This window comes from Aulonocara stuartgranti (assembly GCF_965226115.1).
Source record: "Aulonocara stuartgranti genome assembly, chromosome: 22".
In the NCBI taxonomy this organism is placed as follows: Eukaryota; Metazoa; Chordata; class Actinopteri; order Cichliformes; family Cichlidae; genus Aulonocara; species Aulonocara stuartgranti.
The window spans coordinates 5,440,643-5,459,326 of record NC_138957.1 but is presented as its reverse complement, the minus strand read 5'-3'; the positions used below and the strand labels follow the sequence as shown (position 1 = coordinate 5,459,326).

Here is an 18,684-nt window from a genome sequence, read left to right as displayed (position 1 = left end):
GTTTCCACGCTCAGCAAAACGACGTTATTTCAAAAAGAAAAATAATTTAGACTGGATTTCCTCGTTGAATCCTTTTTGGGGGGGACTCTCATTTCCTAATTGTCCCAAATAAGTGGCTTTCTCCTGAACCCATTTTAAATGTGGAGAAACTCACTTGCAACAATTTTCTTGACGACGTGTAACGCTTTTAATTCCCGACTTGCAGATCTGCTCAAAGAAAAAAAATTCACAAGCAAAAATCAGTGCTTGTTCAAAAATGAAAAATAAAAAATAACAGAGATTATCAAAACAAACTCTCAGTGCACTGTGAAAGTATCAAAATAAAAAGGCCTTGTTAAGTCATGACACAAGCTCCTCATCTCAGGAGGGTAAATCATACCATTAGCATGGTTTATCATACCATCATACTAATCGGCAGGCTCAACTTCACAACAAAAAAAAAATCATCAGCTAGATTCACTCCAAATCAACCATCAGCTGCACAACACACAACATAATCCTAATGTCTTATTAGCTATGAGTTTAATTACCAGGTCTGTGCTCTTCACTCATTTAGGCCACAGATCTATTTTATTCAATTTTCCTTTTCCCTTCATCATAAAACATGTGACATGCTGTCATGCACTTCACAAAACAGTCTGCTCTGACGTATTCAGAGTTGTGTATCTAAATACAGGATTCACTCGCACATCAAAGCAGGAAACTCAGTGTTTTAGAGTCTCCACTCAACACACAACAACTCCAACACATCTCATTCACTCGTGCTAGAATTCAGTCACCTTTCATTAATCTAAAACCGATCACTAATTTGCATATCAACTATTAACCCACTAAGTTGACAGGACGACAGAAAAGCATGTTCAAAATAGTATCACAAAAGACAATTTCCCTCATACAGTAAATTACATGTGCTGCCTCAATCAAGCAGGAAGCTTCTCCCAATTTACCATTTTAACAACTAAATTTATTGTCTGATCACTGGTTGGTCAAACCAGGATCTTTTTTCCCACAAAAGTTAAACTGTTGTCCTGCAACCTGGAGAGTCAATTTTTTGCATTAGATAAATTCAGTATTTAATAACAAGTGTCTGCTAAATTGACACTATTTTAACACTGATGAAAGATAACAAGCTAATTTTCATTACATGTGTTTGTGTTATTAGGCAGGTCTAATGCAGGTCTGTGGAGCTGCATCTCCAGCAGAGCATGTTCTTAAAGCTGCCTTTCCTACACACTTCTCTGCTATTATTTAATCATTTCTTAACTAATGTGCTATGAGTCTTCATGAGTCATTTTGTGTTTGGAATTGTTAGTAGGGTTAATGCATGTTCTGCTTGTGTGTGTGTGATTTTGTATATGTTTCTATTTTCGCAATGTTTCAGACTCCGTCTCAATTTTCCAACTTAAGCAGTCAGTTTTGTTTTTCCCCAGGTTTGCTAACCCAAATTTTGATTTCCCACATTAAATAATTCCTATGTGTTCTCACCTAGTCTTCTCACTCTGTTGTCCTCTCCCACTTCAACAGTCCAACAGCCGGCAGTTCTCCTTCAGCTTTGTCCTGTGTCCCACTGTCTCTTCTTGCCATTTTACTCCACAGGTGGCAAATGTCAAACTCCAACTGTTCAGTTCTCCTCAAACGTTTTCTTCACATGCACAGTGAAGTCACAGCCACTCTCACTATTGTCCTCTGATGCGGTTGACTTCGTGCTAGTGGCTGAAGTGCTGCTGCTGCTGCCTTCCTGGGCGACTTCTTAGCAGCTGCTGCCGGTTTCTTGGCTTTGGCCGCGGCGGGCGTCTTAGCTTTGGTCTCAGTAACCCTGTTCATCTTGAAGGATCCGGAGGCCCCGGTGCCCTTGGTCTGCACCAGAGTGCCCTTCGCCACCAGACTCTTGATGGCGGTCTTGACACGGGCCTTGTTCTTGTCCACATCGTAGCCTCCGGCAGCCAGAGCCTTCTTGAGAGCGGCCACGGCTTTCACAATCAGCTCGCCCACGCTGAGGCCGACCTTCTTGGGCTTGGAAGTCATCGTCTTCTTCTTCTTGGCCTGAACCTCGGCGCAGGGCGTGTTTATGATGGAGCCTTTCCCACCACAGCGCTGGCACGTTGAACGCATCACGAAGGGTCCATTTCTTTCATGTCGCTAGCCAGCATGCTAGCTGCATGTGGCTTGCCCGAGTCACTCAGTCCTTTTTGAGCATTTCAACATGCTGCCACCGCCATCTTGCTCGCCCCTCCGTGGAATTCATCCAATCAGACAGGAAGATGGGTTTGCTTTCTTCTGCTGCTGCTGTTTATCCACATTGCTGCTGCTTTGCTGGGACTTTTTGTGCTCGGGACTTGCTGCTGTCTCTTTATCATGGAGCTGCATTCCTTATCTTCAGGGAGGAGTGAGCTCGCTTGTGAGGTTGAGAAACACATGGCACTGTAAATAAGTCAGCCAGAAACTTGGCCTGCATGTTTCCAATGATGTTAAACTATAACTTTCTTCCGACCGCTGCATGTGGAAAATTGATTCAGGTCTGCTTTTCACCTGAAAGTGACAAACTAAGACATTTCATTATTATCATCACTGCTTAATCAACACATATCTCTCTCTCTCTCTCGCTCTGTGTTTTTGTGAACAGTCCTTTCTTAAAAGCAGAAAATGAAATTATAGTTGTTTTTTTTTGGTTGATCAACACAAAACCTTTTTCCTATGATTATTTTTTTCTACAATATAAATTCTCCCTCTTATTCACTCTTTTTTTTTATTTTTTATTTACAATAGCTGGTGACCTGCAAAATCACCGCTGTCACTCACAATCAAAGGCAATTACTCTTGCACAGTGCACAAAAACACTGTGATGTCAGACACATTCACACTCACTTTGTCATCTGCAAAAATAAATCACATGGCTGATGATATGTGCCATGGTGATCCGTAAATATGATCACCAGTTTATTTAACTATTTTTCAACCCAACAAACAAATAATCAAAAACATGATGCTGATGTTATGAACACTCTACACACAAGTCAAGATGCAGGAAAACTGCTCATGGAAACGTTGCACACTCCAGTTATCACAGTTATCATAGCGCTGTTTCCCTCTCTTAGAGTAGTTCTCAGACAGCTCTCGATCTGATAATGTGTAGCCTGCTCATCAGCTCAGAAGAAAAAAAAAAACTGCAACGCAACATCACACAGTAGTTGCTCTGCCCACAGTGGCAAAGTCTTACACTTTCATATTCAACTCAGCTTCTCCATCATGTACTTTTAGATGTTTCATACAGGGTTCAGCATATTAGTTGTTTTCACAGGTGTGCTCTACATCCCAACAATGGTTCATAATAAGACGACAGTCTTCCACACAGGTCAAGTGCCTCTATGCACTTCAGTAGTTTAAATATTTATCTATATCACTTCACCTCACATGTCATCGTACTGAATTTAAGCAACCACAAGCGTAATGTAGATGACTTTTAACAACTATCCACCTCAATTACGTCTATGGTCTGGCACACAGGCTGAAGAGTTAACGTTTTGTGTCAGCAAGGGGTGGGGGGACAGCCACCCACCAGAGCATAGCTGCTGATGTGGGCTGGCCTTCTCCACACGCTCTTCAAGGCTGGTGTGTTTTCTGAAAACTTCTAACATTTTAATCTCTTCCATTTTTAAGCCTGCGATTAACCGCACGGCTCAGGTCCGCGTGAAACCCGCGTGACCGCGCTCGCGTGAACCCGCGCAGCTGTGGAGCCGTCGCTCCCTCTCTTTTTTACATAAATACTTTGTGCTGCCAGGAGCAAAGTCCAGCACAAACGTCTGTCTCCCTCCGACTCACTCTTGGTTGCTTAGAAACCCATGATAACAACAACAGTCGGTGTCACAGACCACATGTTCTGCTCCGCACACACTCACACAACAACAACAACAACAACGACGACGACGACAACAAAAACAACACAAAATAGGCCTATCGTCCAGCACAATCTGGACCCCGCGGAACTTCTCAACGCCCCACAAAGCGGCGGAGAACTCACCTCTAGCCACACAAAGTAGCGAGGAACCTCTTGCTCCACAAAGTAGCAAGGAACCCGGGTATCGCTACACAAAGTAGCGAACTTCTCAACGCCTCACACAGTGGCGGAGACTGCACAACGACACGGTTATAGAGTCGGCCTCTTCTCAACGCCTCACACAGTGGCGGAGACTGCACAACGACACGGTTATAGAGTCGGCCTCTTCTCAACGCCTCACACAGTGGCGGAGACTGCACAACGACACGGTTATAGAGTCGGCCTCTTTAAACTTACTTGGCGTTGCTTAGAGTGTAATATCAGCCCGAATCCCGCCGACCGTCATTCATCGAGGAGAAAAGACAGACCGCGAATCCACAGGAACTTCCTGGCTGACGTCAGGCTTTCAGCGTGCCTCTCCTCCCCTCGGTGAATGCGATTCCAGGGCTCCGGCATCGAAGGACCAATTAATGTTAGGTTTGTAGCTTGAACCCATCCGCTGGAACGTTGAAGACAATATAATTACACTGCTAAGCAAGACACAAGTAGGCAAAGTTCTTCATGTTACTCGTGCACGGGAGAGAACCGGACAACCGCTTGACTCCAGTTGGTCTCGTCCGTTCTCCCATACACTGTCCTTTTATTGAGGTTACATGAATATGCATAGGTTCATTAACATACGACGTCTACATACAAACAAAGAGTACCTTGCCTGTGTGTGTGTGTGTGTGTGTGTGTGTGTGTGTGTGTGTGTGTGTGTGTGTGGGGACTGCTGATCAAAGGGTCAAACATCCTTGGTCAGGAAGAGGGTAGCCTCCCCCTCACCCTAGATGGTTCATCCTAGATAACACGGTGAGGAAGTCCTGCAGTTCATCTAAACAAAGAGCACTTAGACTAGAACAGACGCAACTACGTTAATCCTACCATAAAATAATAAGACACGGTATGACCTCTCATGCTCCCAAAGTGCTGTCTAATACACACAAAGTTTGCAGACTATCAAGGATCAAAACCTCTACCAATCTACAACTAATTACAAAACTCTAAGCATATATAAGTAAATATTTCTAAGCATAAATGACAATCAACAATACAAATCTAACAAGGGGAATAAAATGAGAGTATTACATACTATACTATACGCTTATACACCCAAAGGCGATTGGGTGTATAAGCGTAAAGAAAAGTTTCAATTTTGTTTTTGTAATGCAGCTTTATTTTAAAGCGTTAGCACAGACCATTTCTCTGGTAGACAATCCGGTTGTTAAGCAGGGCTGGACTGGGACAAAAAAAATCGGCCCGGGCATTTTGACTAGAGACCGGCCCACCAAAAATGTGACGTCATTCAGGGATAAAACCGCAAAGGATTCTGGGAACTTGTGGCAAGCGGTACTAGCGCATGCAGGCTTTCAATTGAACTCAGTTACACAACGATAAAAAGAAACACAAAAAATGGCAACAAGCTGTTGTATTATTAACTGCACTAGCCGGTGTTGTGCCAAAAAGTGATTGTCTGCCAAAAACTGATTTCCGGTATTTGCCAAAAACTGATTGCTCGTATTTAAATTGCTATAAGTAACTTGTTGGGCTATAATATGTGAAACATATGTCAAATGCATCCCTCATGGATGACATAAAGTCATCTCTCCATCTCCTGCTCTTTTATTTCTCTCTCTGCTGCTCTTCTGTCTCCTCTGTCACAGACTTCTCCACTTTTGATGATAAATCAGCCTGGTGCAACATGTAAGGATTGGCACAATTTGTTAAGATTTTGAGGAGTTTGAGAAACTAACCTTAAGCATAAAATAAAATTTACTATCAGTAACTTCATAGCACCCGCCCAGCAGTATATAAACTCTGTCATGCTAGCTAGTACGCAGTACCAGTTATTCTAAGCGACTGTAAAAAGTCAGCACAACGAAAACAAACTACAACTAAACTTGGTTTATATCTGACACAGATAGACAGCAGGTCATAACTTCTTACCTGAAGTTCAGTTCCTCTGCCACTATGACCGGCGGCCGCCTCGGGTCTCTCCTCCTCTTGCCTCCCCTTTCCCTTATCCACCTGCTGGCCTCCACCACTTGCTGATGTTGCTAAATCTGTGGAAGCTATGCCATAACTACCGCCAAACAATTCAGTTATTTTTACACATTTGGCAGCGTCTGCCTGAAGGGCTTGTTTCTTTTTGGCCCTAATTTTTTCTGCACCTCCTTTCCTTTTTTTTGTTCTCCATTTTCTTTAGTTCGTCTATAACAGGGCTGCCCAATCCCAGTCCTCGAGAGCTACTATCCTGCAGCTTTTAGATGCATCCCTAATCCAACACAGCTGAATCAAATGGTTTGATTACCTCTTCAGCATGCCATCGTGTTTGGCAAAGGCCTGATAACAAGCCATTCATTTGATTCGGGTGTGTGGGAACAAGGATGCATCTAAAAGCTGCAGGACGGTAGCTCTCGAGGACCGGGATTGGGCACCCCTGGTTATAGGATTGCTAAACAAGGGGGAGGGTGCATCCGACCTCCTCGGCTGTAATTGGTCTAGCCCAGAGTCGATCATGACCAATTGGCCAATCCAACACCTTTCATTATTTATACCCTTCCAAAAAAAAAAAAAAAATCGATCGGCCTATAAAAACAAAAAATCGGCAGCGGCCCACCGGGCAAATGCCCGGTATGCCCGATGGCCAGTCCAGCTATGTTGTTAAGTGATGATGTAACTTCAGTAACCCTACAAATGTCACTATTGTTTAGTTTTCTGTCATCATTTATGACGGAAGTGATAGCAGAGCTGTACGTTTTCATTTTTCAGAAATCCCTCAGTCAGAACATGGTATATAATCTTTAGATGGAAACTACCAAACTCCCTGCTAACTCCTAACTCCGCTAAACTTCATAAATTCTGTTTTAATGGATGCCTGGATGTTAAACTTAATTGTTACACCTCATATCGCCACACTGATCATTTTATTACAGATGAAAGAATTTAGACATTTTGTAAGTCGCAGTGATGCCACAGCGTTTGTTTGACTTTGGGACCAAAAGCAGAGTTTGGACCCGGAAACAGTTAATGATGTCGGACTTAAAGACATGATAGTATGACTGCCCATACAGTAAGTGGTTGAAGATCTCTTAGTTTACATTGAATTTTTTTCTGTCTTAAAGTTTTAGATTACAGCACACTAGCCCTGCAGTATTCCTGGCAGCATTCTCAAAATATTCCTGCATTTGCCTTCGAGTCCCTCCTGGATACAGGAAATGGGCGAAAGTAAATAATTTCTAATTAAGAAAAAAATCCTTCCATCAGTCTCGACAATAGGTGTCCAAAAAACACAGAAAGCCACTCTGCGACTGAATAAATAATTTGCTGTTGAAGATTCATGATAAATATACAGCTTTAAAGGGTGTCAGAACAAAAACACTGCAGGACTGAACTCTGCTGTTGTTCGCTGTGTTTGTGTCGAACGTTGGATTTCTGCTTTGGAGCCCTTTGATGTAATTATGTCTTCTCCCTTATGCCTCCCAATCTGGTTTTCATCACCATTACACTTTTCAGTAATGAGCACTCTTTTTCTTTTGAATAAAGGAAAACATCCCATTCCAGACAATAGAATATTTAGTAGCATTACGTGTCCTTGGATGGGTTTGCTCTCCTTTGCTGGAAAGCGTGAATACACTTTAGTGTGTGTGCGTGTGTGTGTGTGTGTGTGAGGGCTGAACCACAGCAGGAGGTTCAGACCTGAGATGGGGTGAGTCTTGTTGTCCTCCCTGAATTATTTAGCGCATGAGGGAGTATGTGAGCGAACGCTAACCCCGGTTGTCACGGGAGACCGCAGAGCAGAGTGTGCTGTTTATTATCAGTCTGTGTCCTTTTCTGTTTTTAAGTGCTGTTTAAAAAAACTGGTTCACTGTGCAGAAATCTTCACACATCCTCAGTTCAGTAAGAGTGATCAATGTCTCGTTTGTCTTCTCTGAATTCAACAACAAACAAGTATTTAGGAAAAAGAAGGGAGGGGAACAGAGGAGTATATGAAAGTGTGATCTTTCCTGGTAAAGCCTCTTAGGGAGCTGTGGATTTACACTCCTGTCAAATGATTTGTGGTTTCGTGTGTGTGTTTCAAATGTCCTCACAAGGATACAGAGATGAGAAAATCCCCTAATGTGGAAATTGTTATCCTGAAATGATGTTTTTTTTTCTTTTAGAAGTGTTGACTTGGATTAAGGGTCGCAGAATGGAGAACGGGTGTAGGTTGATGGAAGGTCCTCGCCGCTTTGGGGACACAAAGATGTATGGCGTCACATTTATTCCGCAGTGTTGGAAGTCCCTGAACTTGTGAACTGTGAATCTAACCTTAGACACTGAGGCACAAGACACACACATGAAAAGACACCCTCTCAACACCTCTAAGGGTCCCTGCGGGTATCCCACGGAGTTCAGGATGTGTACACTTGCTATATTTATGCACCTTTACACTCATTATACCAGCATGACCTTCAGTCTGCCTACTTTTTCACCTTCGTGTGGTTTTGGCGCTAAACCCAGATTTGACATGTTTTTTTCATGTCATTTCCCGGCCTCCCTTTCTCTCTCTGCCTGGCTACTAACCCACCCACCCATCCATCCACCAAGCATGTTGGCACACAAACACTGTTTTTAGAAAGCAAAACAACCTGGGGAATATGACTGGAATATGGAAACGCTTAATCTCTCTGGGTGGATGAGTATCAAATCCCCCAGCGAACGATCGAGGTAGAGAGAGAAAGAGCGAGAGAGACTGTGGAGGAACACTGTGTTCATTTTGCCAAGGCCAGATGGTGAGGGCAGCTTTGGTGCTGCACGGCCTCTCAGGCCATGACACACACACACACACGCACAGACATGATTACCTCAGCCTGTTTGTACAGCAGCAGTGTACTGTGTGTGGTGGCCTAAGCGAGTCAGACTTATTAGATTAAGCTTTTATTTGTCTCTGCGCCGTTATCCACTGTTTTCCATCTCAATGTGTTGCTGGGATTAAGAGACAGTCTCTGGTTTGCGTTTTCCATGTTTGGATAGTTTGTAATCTGCTTCTCTATCTGTATTATTCAGCGCTGGAGGTTGGTTCAAATGCGCCAAGCAGCCTCACTAACACCAAAACTGACACAACCAGAGTATTGTGAAATTACACTGTTTCTTAACAAGGGATGTTTAATTTCAGCTTGCTTATAACTTGAATATGGCGTTGTACACCGCTCAGAAAAATTAAAGGAACACTTTGAAAACACATCAAATCTTAATGGGAAAAAGTCCTGCTGGATATCTGTGCTGATCAATCAATCAATCAATCAATCAATCAATCAATCAATCAAAGCTTTATTTGTCACAAGCAGGTTGCCCTGCAGTGAAATGGGACCCCCCCCCCCCCCCGATGTGGACTGAGTGATGTGTTAGGAACAAATGGATGCGATTTGATGGAAATAAAAATGATTGATCTACAGAGGGCTGAATTCAAAGACATCCTGAAAATCAAAGTGAATTAATGATGTGACCGGCTAGTCTGTTTTGCCAAATTTTCACTGCAGCAACTTAAACTGGTACTCAGTGGTTTGCTTGTATACACACCTGGCAACATCAGTGCATGCCCCTGAAGGGTTTCCTCCCGGATCTGGACCAATGCATTACTGAGATCCTGGACCGTGTAAGGTGGAACCTGCATGGACTAAATGATAAAACAATATCCCAGAGGTGACCTGTTGGATTTGTATCAGGCAAGCATGGGGGCCAGTCAATGATATCAGTTCCTTTATCCTCCAGGAACTGCCTGCATGAGGCCCGGCAATGTCAGCCTCATGTGGCAAGTTCAACATCGCCTCAATACATGAGGTAAGACAGTGTGCAACTGGAGGAACCCAGGACCCACTACACCAGCGTAGGTTTGACAATGGTCCAAGGATACCTAATGGCAGGCAGTGTTGGGAAGGTTACTTTTAAAATGTATTCCATTACAGAATACAGAATACATGCCCCAAAATGTATTCTGTAACGTATTCCGTTACGTTACTCAATGACAGTAACGTATTCTGAATACTTTGGATTACTTAATTATCATGCTTTTTACAACAACGTGAATGTACTATTGCTGTGATTTATTACTATTACTGAAGGTCCGCGACTCCGAACTGTAGTAAAGGGACCTCTGACTAATACGGCGGGGTCCCTGTCGGCTTGTAGCCGAAAAATAGCTTTACTTTGTTGTGTGGGTCAACTTTTCTTGCGAGATACAGAGAGAGGCGTTGAAAGGCTGCTCCAACGGAACTTATTGTTTTCGGAGGAAAACACGAACACGGTGTACAGTCGAGTCTTAATAGCTTACTTACAACTGGGCTCGTCAGGCACTCTTCTTGGCTGCAGTGGTTATTATTATATTTACATGCTTCCAGCTCCCGTTTTTGCTCGATGACAACTCGTACCTTTCCACTCCCCTTTTTCTCCCTCCTCGCGCTCACAGACCCATAACGTGTATGGCAGTCCATTCTCCCTGCAACACGGACTACACTGCCCATGATGCTACATTCTTTAGAGCTATGCTTGTAGCATTCTGCCTGTTAGCTTAGCACAACAACAACAACAACAACGAAAAGGCGCTCTCTCACCCAGGAAACACAGAGAGAGAGAGCGTCGCCCTGTAACCATGGCAACCGTAACGCTGCCGCCTGGAACAACAGAACGTAGCTGTCAAACAAAACCAAACAGTCCTGACCCGCGACAAAATGAAACAGGAAAGTACCGCAGTGTAATCCATTTATTTCAACAAAGTAACTGTATTCTGAATACCACCTTTTTAAACTGTAACTGTAACGGAATACAGTTACTCATATTTTGTATTTTAAATACGTAACGGCGGTACATGTATTCCGTTACTCCCCAACACTGATGGCAGGGGGCCATTGCATAGCCTGTGGAGGTCTGTGCAGGCATCATTGACCCATAGCATTGTTCATAGCTTCTCCCGACCCTTTCATGTCTGTCACACGTGCTCAGGATGAACCTGCTCTCATCTGTGAAAAGCACACTGCACCAGTGGTGGACCTGCCAATTCTGGTATTCTATGACAAATGCCAGTCAGGCTTTACGGTGCACTGTAAACCCGAATCAGTTGACTGAACTTAAAACATTTGTGGAAACTGATTACCTCAAAAGTTTTAAGTACACAAACTCATCTTTTCTAAGTATGGGGTACTCAAAATTTGTATTTATTGTTAACTTAAAAATTTTAAATTATATTTTTATTTTATTAATTGAGCTTTACTTAAAAACTATATACTTTAATTTTAATATTTTTGTGTTTTTTGTAGTTTACTATTTTGATCCAACACAATGCAATTATATTACAAACTAAACGCAAATTATATGATTATTAATTAAAAGATATTTATTTTTAAATGTTTGAGTGTAGACTAGTAAAAAAAATTAGAGAAATTCATTTACTTTACATTTTGTTTATTTAACATTTTTTATGGAAATGTAAAAACATCACTTAGTGTTTTTATAAAACCACTAACATGGACATTGGCACCATAAAGTGAGCATTATAAATTCAATGTAGAACATGTCTTTTTATAAAATCACAAAGGACAACATCAGTCCTAATTGCATCTTTCTCAAAATACATAAATTCAAAATAAAAAGTCAAATACTAATCACTTTTGTTTGAAAAAGAAATGAAAAACAATTTTATAAAATGGGTACAAATAAAGATGATCATCTTCCAAATAACCAGAGCAAAGTTAGGTAAACTGATGGAGTTAAATCCACCCAAAGTCTGTAGTAAACTTAAAGTGCTTTAAATAAAGTGCTTAAAACAAAGTGCTCAGTAACAGAGTGCATGTCCTAACAAACATTGCCTTATATTCCTTCCAGAACTACTCTTTCAGCAACAAATCATTTTTAAGAGCATGTAGGCAGGGTTTCAGAGGTTTGCCGTCAACAAGCCCCATGAAGATTTTTTGGACAAAGGTAAATGTGTGAACGAGCTTCCTGGGGTAGTCTAAATGCAGAGCATAGATCAAACCAAACAATAAGGCAAATGCATCTGCAAATCTGGGAATATCACGCATCACCAAGTCGCCTTCCACCACAATGGCCATGCTTGAGGAAGTAAAATGGACTGGTCTGGGAAGCGCCGTCGGTAACCACTGTGAGAAGGGCAACTGGAGTGTCAATGAGGGTCGACTCATCCAATGTGTCCGCCTGGAATAGACACAGTATCAATAAGTAAGGTTGGTTTGAGAGAATGTGACAAGCAAGACCTGTAATCTAGCAAAAAATTCAGCAGTGTAGTGGGTTACTTTGTAACGGGTTAGGGTACTCTACTTTTTTGAAAAATGTACATTAACGCGTTAGCTTCTTGCATTACATAATTAGTATGTTTGTTATTTTTCTAAAAAAAGAAAAAGAAAAAAAAGAAGTCATTTTTTATTTTATGACTTTATCTCAAAAAGAAACTAAATCTTGACTTCAGCCTTGTTTTTGGGGCCACCTGCAGCGTAGCCGAAGTGCTGTGATACGCCTGTGCCCTGCTCCTGACCCTGTGTGTGTGTGTGAGGGTTTTCTAAAGAGAGGGTATTTTGCTTGTACAATTTGGTAGCTGCTAGGGTATTAAATTGTATTTAAAAAAATCCATGGTGTTTTATCTCACTGGCAGAATTTAAGTGATGCAAAAATACACTTACATTACATGTCTAAAAGAATTCTGGGTCCTCCTCCCGCAGGTATACAGGAAGGGCACGAAGCACTGCAGTGCGTTTCACGTTGATATCAGGCGCCTCCTAAAAAGGGAAAAGAAAAGTTCATTGAACACAAAGTTTTCAGGTGTCATTCTTTGGGGAGAATACATGTTTATGAAACTGCATGACATGTGACTCTACATAATTTTGGAGACATTTCTTTTAAGACACAACCTTTCTGTCTCTTATGACAAAGAGTCTGTATCTTACTCATTTGACAAAAATCCTACACAGTATTTTAAAGTAACATACCAGATCAGAGCTGTAATCTGTATAAAACACAAATGTTCAAAGCAAGGAAAAATTGAGTTTTTATCAGTGAAACTTTTAATTTGTGTTAATTTTATCATTATCAATATTCACCTGAAGATCATAATGATTCAGGATGGTTCGCAGAGCCTCTGATATCTTGCCAGTCCGTGCAGCCTTCTGTCTGTATAGAGCCATAAGTCGTGGTGTGTGTCTGTCAAGTTCAGCGTAGAACTGGTTCCGCAGGTTAATGTTTGTGACTCGGTGGAACTCCGCACAAATCTAAAATAAAACAGGACAAAAACATCCAACATGAAGCCAAATTACTGACCAAATTTACATCTTATCATTAAAGAGGAATTGCCCAACTTCTGTCTAACCTTGCTTTATAGATGTCCTATGAATTTTTTTTTCTTTAAATTGGACCCGAACCACAAGCACAAGTGTATCACAAAGCTGAAATATATTTTTGTTTGTTATCCATTATTTATTTATGTGTTATTTATTTATTATCTGGATCTGAAGAGATCTGCTGAACTTGCATTGTTTCATGTTAAACTGAAGAAGAAAAAAAAAATCAAAGCACAGATACCTGAGAGTCAAATCGCAGAGCAGGCCATTTCTCTAAGAAGTTCTTTACCATTGGGTTGTCTTGAACAATTTCATGGCGACGAAGTGCGAAGGTAGTCTGCATCAGTTTTTCAATCATTACTTTGTTGGGCTCAGTCTTCTCAACCTCATTTTTTATCTGGACTCTCATATCCTCCAAACTGACCTGATCTTCTCCTCTTGGAAAGTTTGGGAGGTAGTTCACCTCAGCTCTTCTGGCTCTTTTTATGTTTGAGTGGGGATGCTCTCCTTCAGGGTTGTTAACACTCCTCCTACCAGCATTGACAGACACCTCCACACATCCAGATCTGGCTAGCTTGGTGCGATAATTTCCCATCTTGAATTTTAAACTGGTCTTCCAACCATAACTTCCATTCCTACTTCCAGGCTCTTTAAGACATGGATGAGTGGTAACAAGAGCTTCTGCTGCCAAACCGACATCTCCATCACTCGGATAGGCTTTGAAGGTGTGCATCACTGAAGCCATGGTCTCTAAGATGTTGTGCTTTTGGGCTCGAGTCAACTTCAGATGTTTTCCAGACATCTCAAAGGCTCTATTTCCCTCCTCAAGGAGATGTTCAACTTCGTAAGAAAAGGTAGGTACTGGGAAAGTGTCAGGCCAACACTTCAGACGCTGAGCTAAAGGCACATGAGGAAGGATGTCTGTATCAGAACTTGCACAAGAACTGACATCACTTTCAGATCTCACTACTTTTAGTGTGCCCTTCTCCGGCAACTCTTGAATATCCAGTAGGCAGGTAAGTTGCCCATCAAAGTCGGAGTCTTCGTATTGTAAGGTAAACTCAAAGTCCAGCCTTGGGTTGAGCTTCTCACGGAGTATGGTGATTAGTTCTTCCACCGACTCAGGCCGCTTAGTTAGAGAAACCTTCACAACAACATCTGTGGTGAGGTGAACTCTCAGCAGGAACTTTTGGGATACTGCCATCATCCTATGAATAAAACAAGGAATGGAGATGATTTTTAAAAAATGAATCGTCTCATATATAAAAACACTGTACATCATACCATTAACCTTATTATGGTCAGTGATAATTATATACTCAGCCATCATTACAGCTTTCAAAAATTTCAAAAGTACACTGTACATTTCATGACAAAATAAACACTTAGCATGGTAAAAAAAAAACTTACAATTACTGCTGTTTACTTTGAGTGCAGTCTTGAATTCTATGGCCGATCATCCAACAATCCAAAACATAGGTAAGAATTTCAGATGTTACAAAGTCACAGGCCATCATTCCATTTAGTCATGGTAAACAGTAACCCTCTTTTAGTTTTAAGTTTTTACCATATAATCAACATTGTCTCACCATGTATAAATTCTGTTAAGTTGGAAAAAAAAAAGCAAAAAAAAAAAAGCACAGAATACATATGAATTTACACTGCAGTTATTTTAAAAAACCAAGCCAAACTGCGGGATAAATCTTTGCAAAGACACATTGTTATGCAATAGTACATAATACATCAGTGAGATACATGTAATATTACACAGAACTTCTACTTACAAACTACTTCTTTTACAGGCTGCTGCTTAAGATAGAAGTTGCCACTGCTAGCTAAGTCACTTTTGAATGATGCTAATGAGAAGAAGAAAAAAACCCGGCCGAACAATGAGGCTGCTGTTGTAAAAACGCCAACTTTCTTGCGTTGGCAATGGGTCGTTAAAATATCACTAAGACACTTTCTTTATGTGCAATTCTTATTAAAACTGTGTTTTAATCGGTTAAAACTGTAAAACTGACGATATCATCGGTTTGAAAAAGAGCGCGAACAACAGCGAACAACAATTCACTACCTGGGTCTGTGCTGTTTAACACAACGGCGCATTCAAAAACAAGTTAATGGCTGCAACATATTAATATACTTGCTTTTTTACGGAAAAAATAAACATAACGAAGGTTCCGTTTTACTTACAAGTTTCTCCAAATGTGCTCTCCGGTCGCTCGAGAAGGGCAGCCATATTGAACAGAATTTTCTGTCAACGTCGTTCAGGTTAGAGAGAAAACGTCATGACGTCATGACGTACAAATGCGGAGCTCGAAAAAAAAACATTTACTCAAAAATCATAATTAAAAAAGCAGTATTTACTCTTAACTTCTAAGCCATGTACAATTATAACTGTTTGAATCGTTAAGAGAACAGAAAAGTTTTAAGTTGTTTCAACTTTGTGACGCATTTCAATTGTTGTATCCACAAACTTTATAAGTCAGGTGGACTGTTGGGGTTTACAGTGTGCCAGACAGTGAGCACAGGGCCCAGAAGAAGATGTGGGTCCCTCATTAAGTCAGTCTCATTGTTTGGTCAGAGACATTCACATCAGTGGCCTGATGGAGGTAAATTTTTAGCTCTGGCATTGCTCATCCTGTTCCTCCTTGCACAAAGGAGCAGATACTGGTCCTGCTGATGGGTTAAGGACCTTCTACAGCCCTGTCCAAATCTCCTAGAGTAACTAACTGCTTCCTGGAATCTCCTCCGTGCTCTTGAGATTGTGCAGAGATTGTTGATGCATGATGATAATCCTACTTAGGGCACCATGAACTGAACATGTAGTCTTGAATAATACTTTTTTCACATCTGCAGTGTTTATTCCATTGAAACTGGTTCATATTCCTTCTTGGTGTAAACACAGTAAGACTGATGTGCAGGGTACATAAACGGTAAGCACAGACTTGCAGCTAGCTATAAAACTAATATAAAGTATTCACATTATGTACCAGGTCAGAAGACAACTGTTTTTCTGCCTCAGGCACACTAAGAAGTGGACTAAATGTTCTCACTTGGTTTGTAGTGGTCTATTTTGGTTCACTTAGTGTTTGCTTAGTTTTTTCTGTGTGAACAGACACTGAACCATGAGAGAAAACTATGAGCTAGATGCGCCAGAGCATATCTTTATATTTTTACATGCTGTAGTGCCATTTGTGGGAGCATTTTAAGTTGCTATATATCAATACAACCATTATAGCCCAAATTTAATGATATGTATGTATTAAGTCCATAGTAACTACATAAATTGCAAAAAAGTGCAATAAACTACAAAAAAATGTAAAATCATTTTTGTTTTGTTTTTTGTTTTTTACATATATTTCTAGTTAGAGAAATTTAAGAGGTTTATCCCTCAAAACTGCAAATACAAAGAAGTTCCTGAAAATAGTTTCCAATAACAGGAAATTTATTTTGAGTGTCGTCATAGTTTTATTTTTGAGATACACCAATTTTTATATACTGCAGGAAAAACAAATACTATAATGCAAATTTGTAAAAAACCAGCCTATGCATCAAAATAAACTATTTCCAGCAGTGCAATTTGAGTTCTAAGCATCCCAGAAACTATACAGAAAAGCATAAAGTCAAACATGACTTTTAAAAGCACCAGTATAGGCTTATAAGGCCTGAAGGTAAAAGAAAAATCACATTTTTCGTGAAAATGACACCACTTCCGGTTTTGGGCAGGTAATGGCGGACATGCGATAGTTCACGCTGACGTTTGAAGTGTTATGAAAAGCTGATCTTATCGGCAAAGCGTGTTTCTGGAATATTATGTTTTGTGTTTGCTGCAATTGCTTTTTATGCAATTTTTGCAAAGCTATATGTGGAAGGAAATCGTGACCTAGGACAAGCTGATGGCATAAAATGTAAGTACAACTCGTCCGGTTTCATATGCAAAAATAATTATTGCGCTAGCTTACGTGGTTCCAGTTCTACAGGGATTTAAAAATAGTTACGCAAAACGGAGCGTGCCTGCTCCAACTGGCTTTAAAGGGTTAAAAATGCAACCATTTTACTCTTATTATGGACTGAAGCTATTCATTAGCAGGTGCATAATTACTATGAATGGCATTTAGTTGCCTACAAGGTTACTAACTTTCTTGTTTGATATTAGCTAAGCTAATATGAGTCACAGAACTAGATGTCTGATCCCATATTCATCGTAGTTGGAATAGAAGCAATTGTTGTACCATTAATTTGAAAAGTCAGTGCTCCAGTTTTAGAGGGTGAATTTCTGTTTTGTTATAAGTAGAGTACTTAGCACTAATTACAATGTATCTGTGTTTGTTTGATACACCAGTAAATTCTACAAAGGCAAGCTTGTTTAAAAAGTTTGCTTGTTTGCTAATAAGACAGAGCTTCAAAAAAAAAAAAAAGAGTCTTCAAAACAGAACTTTACAGACCAGTAGGCAATGACCATCCTTTATATACAGTCTATAATCTAATAATAAATTGCAAGTTAATGTAATGGATTAAAACTGAATGTCTTGTTAATCCCCCTTTTCATATGATTTTTAGTCCACAGGCTAAATACTGAAACTCTCTGCTTTTAAAGTGATATTTAAGAGAAAATGCATTTTCTCACCTCTCAAAAGCAATCCAGACTATCCAGCTGTCTACAGTAGCTACATAATGGCTCACATTTTCTCACACTCTACACCCACAAATACCCAAAGTTTTTACACTTGAAATCTAATTTGCTGTGTTTTCCACATGAACCTATAACAACTATCACAGTATGACTGTGTCTGAGTATCGGGCTGTGATGGCTGTGGAAACGTGGGTGACCTAGACCACAAAGTAAAGTGCCCGAGCGCCTCCTGCATTGAAAACACTTCTCTGACCCCACCATGCATGGTTTGCTTATGCAATTCTCCAACCTTGTTACCTTCAACATGAGATGATTCGATGTTACGCTGCACATCATGCACAGGCGTCGTCAGCCATGTGAAAAAAGAAAAATCGCCACCCCGTTTCACCCCAACCGCTTCTTTACAGCTTTTGCTGTCACTTCAATTCACAAGCAACAGGCTAAAGCGGCTCGAACAATAAACAAATAAACTTGCCAAATTCTGCTGTTCCCCGTGCGTACCCCGTGCTGCTCTGCGGGCCGCAGAGCAGCACGGGGTACGCACGGGGAATGGGTGGCTTGTGTGGAATGCGCTGCCATTTCTAGGAATGTGGCTCGAGGCATCAGAGCTGACGCATTCGCATCGTATAGGTTAAAAGCGTATGGACGAGAGGCAAAGACAGTTTGTCAACACAACACAGGCCGTCTTT

At 40.9% G+C, this 18,684-nt stretch overlaps 2 protein-coding genes across 3 annotated transcripts; both read right to left on the bottom strand.

Annotated features, from left to right (window-relative positions):
* Positions 1 to 1,183: 1,183 nt before the first annotated feature.
* Positions 1,184 to 2,323, bottom strand: LOC309698231 (histone H1-like). The gene has a single exon (XM_082520529.1). It carries the CDS (start codon positions 2,110 to 2,112, stop codon positions 1,645 to 1,647), a length of 468 nt encoding a protein of 155 aa, XP_082376655.1. The 5' UTR covers positions 2,113 to 2,323; the 3' UTR covers positions 1,184 to 1,644.
* Positions 2,324 to 11,454: 9,131 nt separating this feature from the next.
* LOC309698171 (uncharacterized protein) lies at positions 11,455 to 15,853 on the bottom strand. 2 transcript variants are annotated; one of them, XM_082520476.1, is made up of 5 exons: positions 15,144 to 15,853; positions 13,601 to 14,567; positions 13,123 to 13,290; positions 12,706 to 12,801; positions 11,455 to 12,223 (listed from the first exon to the last, which is right to left on the bottom strand). In XM_082520476.1, the coding sequence occupies exons 2-4, from the start codon at positions 14,564 to 14,566 to the stop codon at positions 12,715 to 12,717; spliced, it is 1,221 nt and encodes a 406-aa protein (XP_082376602.1). In that variant the 5' UTR covers position 14,567; positions 15,144 to 15,853; the 3' UTR covers positions 11,455 to 12,223; positions 12,706 to 12,714. The 2 variants fall into 2 exon arrangements, with proteins under 2 accessions (XP_082376602.1, XP_082376601.1); XM_082520475.1 differs by having other exon boundaries at positions 15,553 to 15,853.
* Positions 15,854 to 18,684: the final 2,831 nt, after the last annotated feature.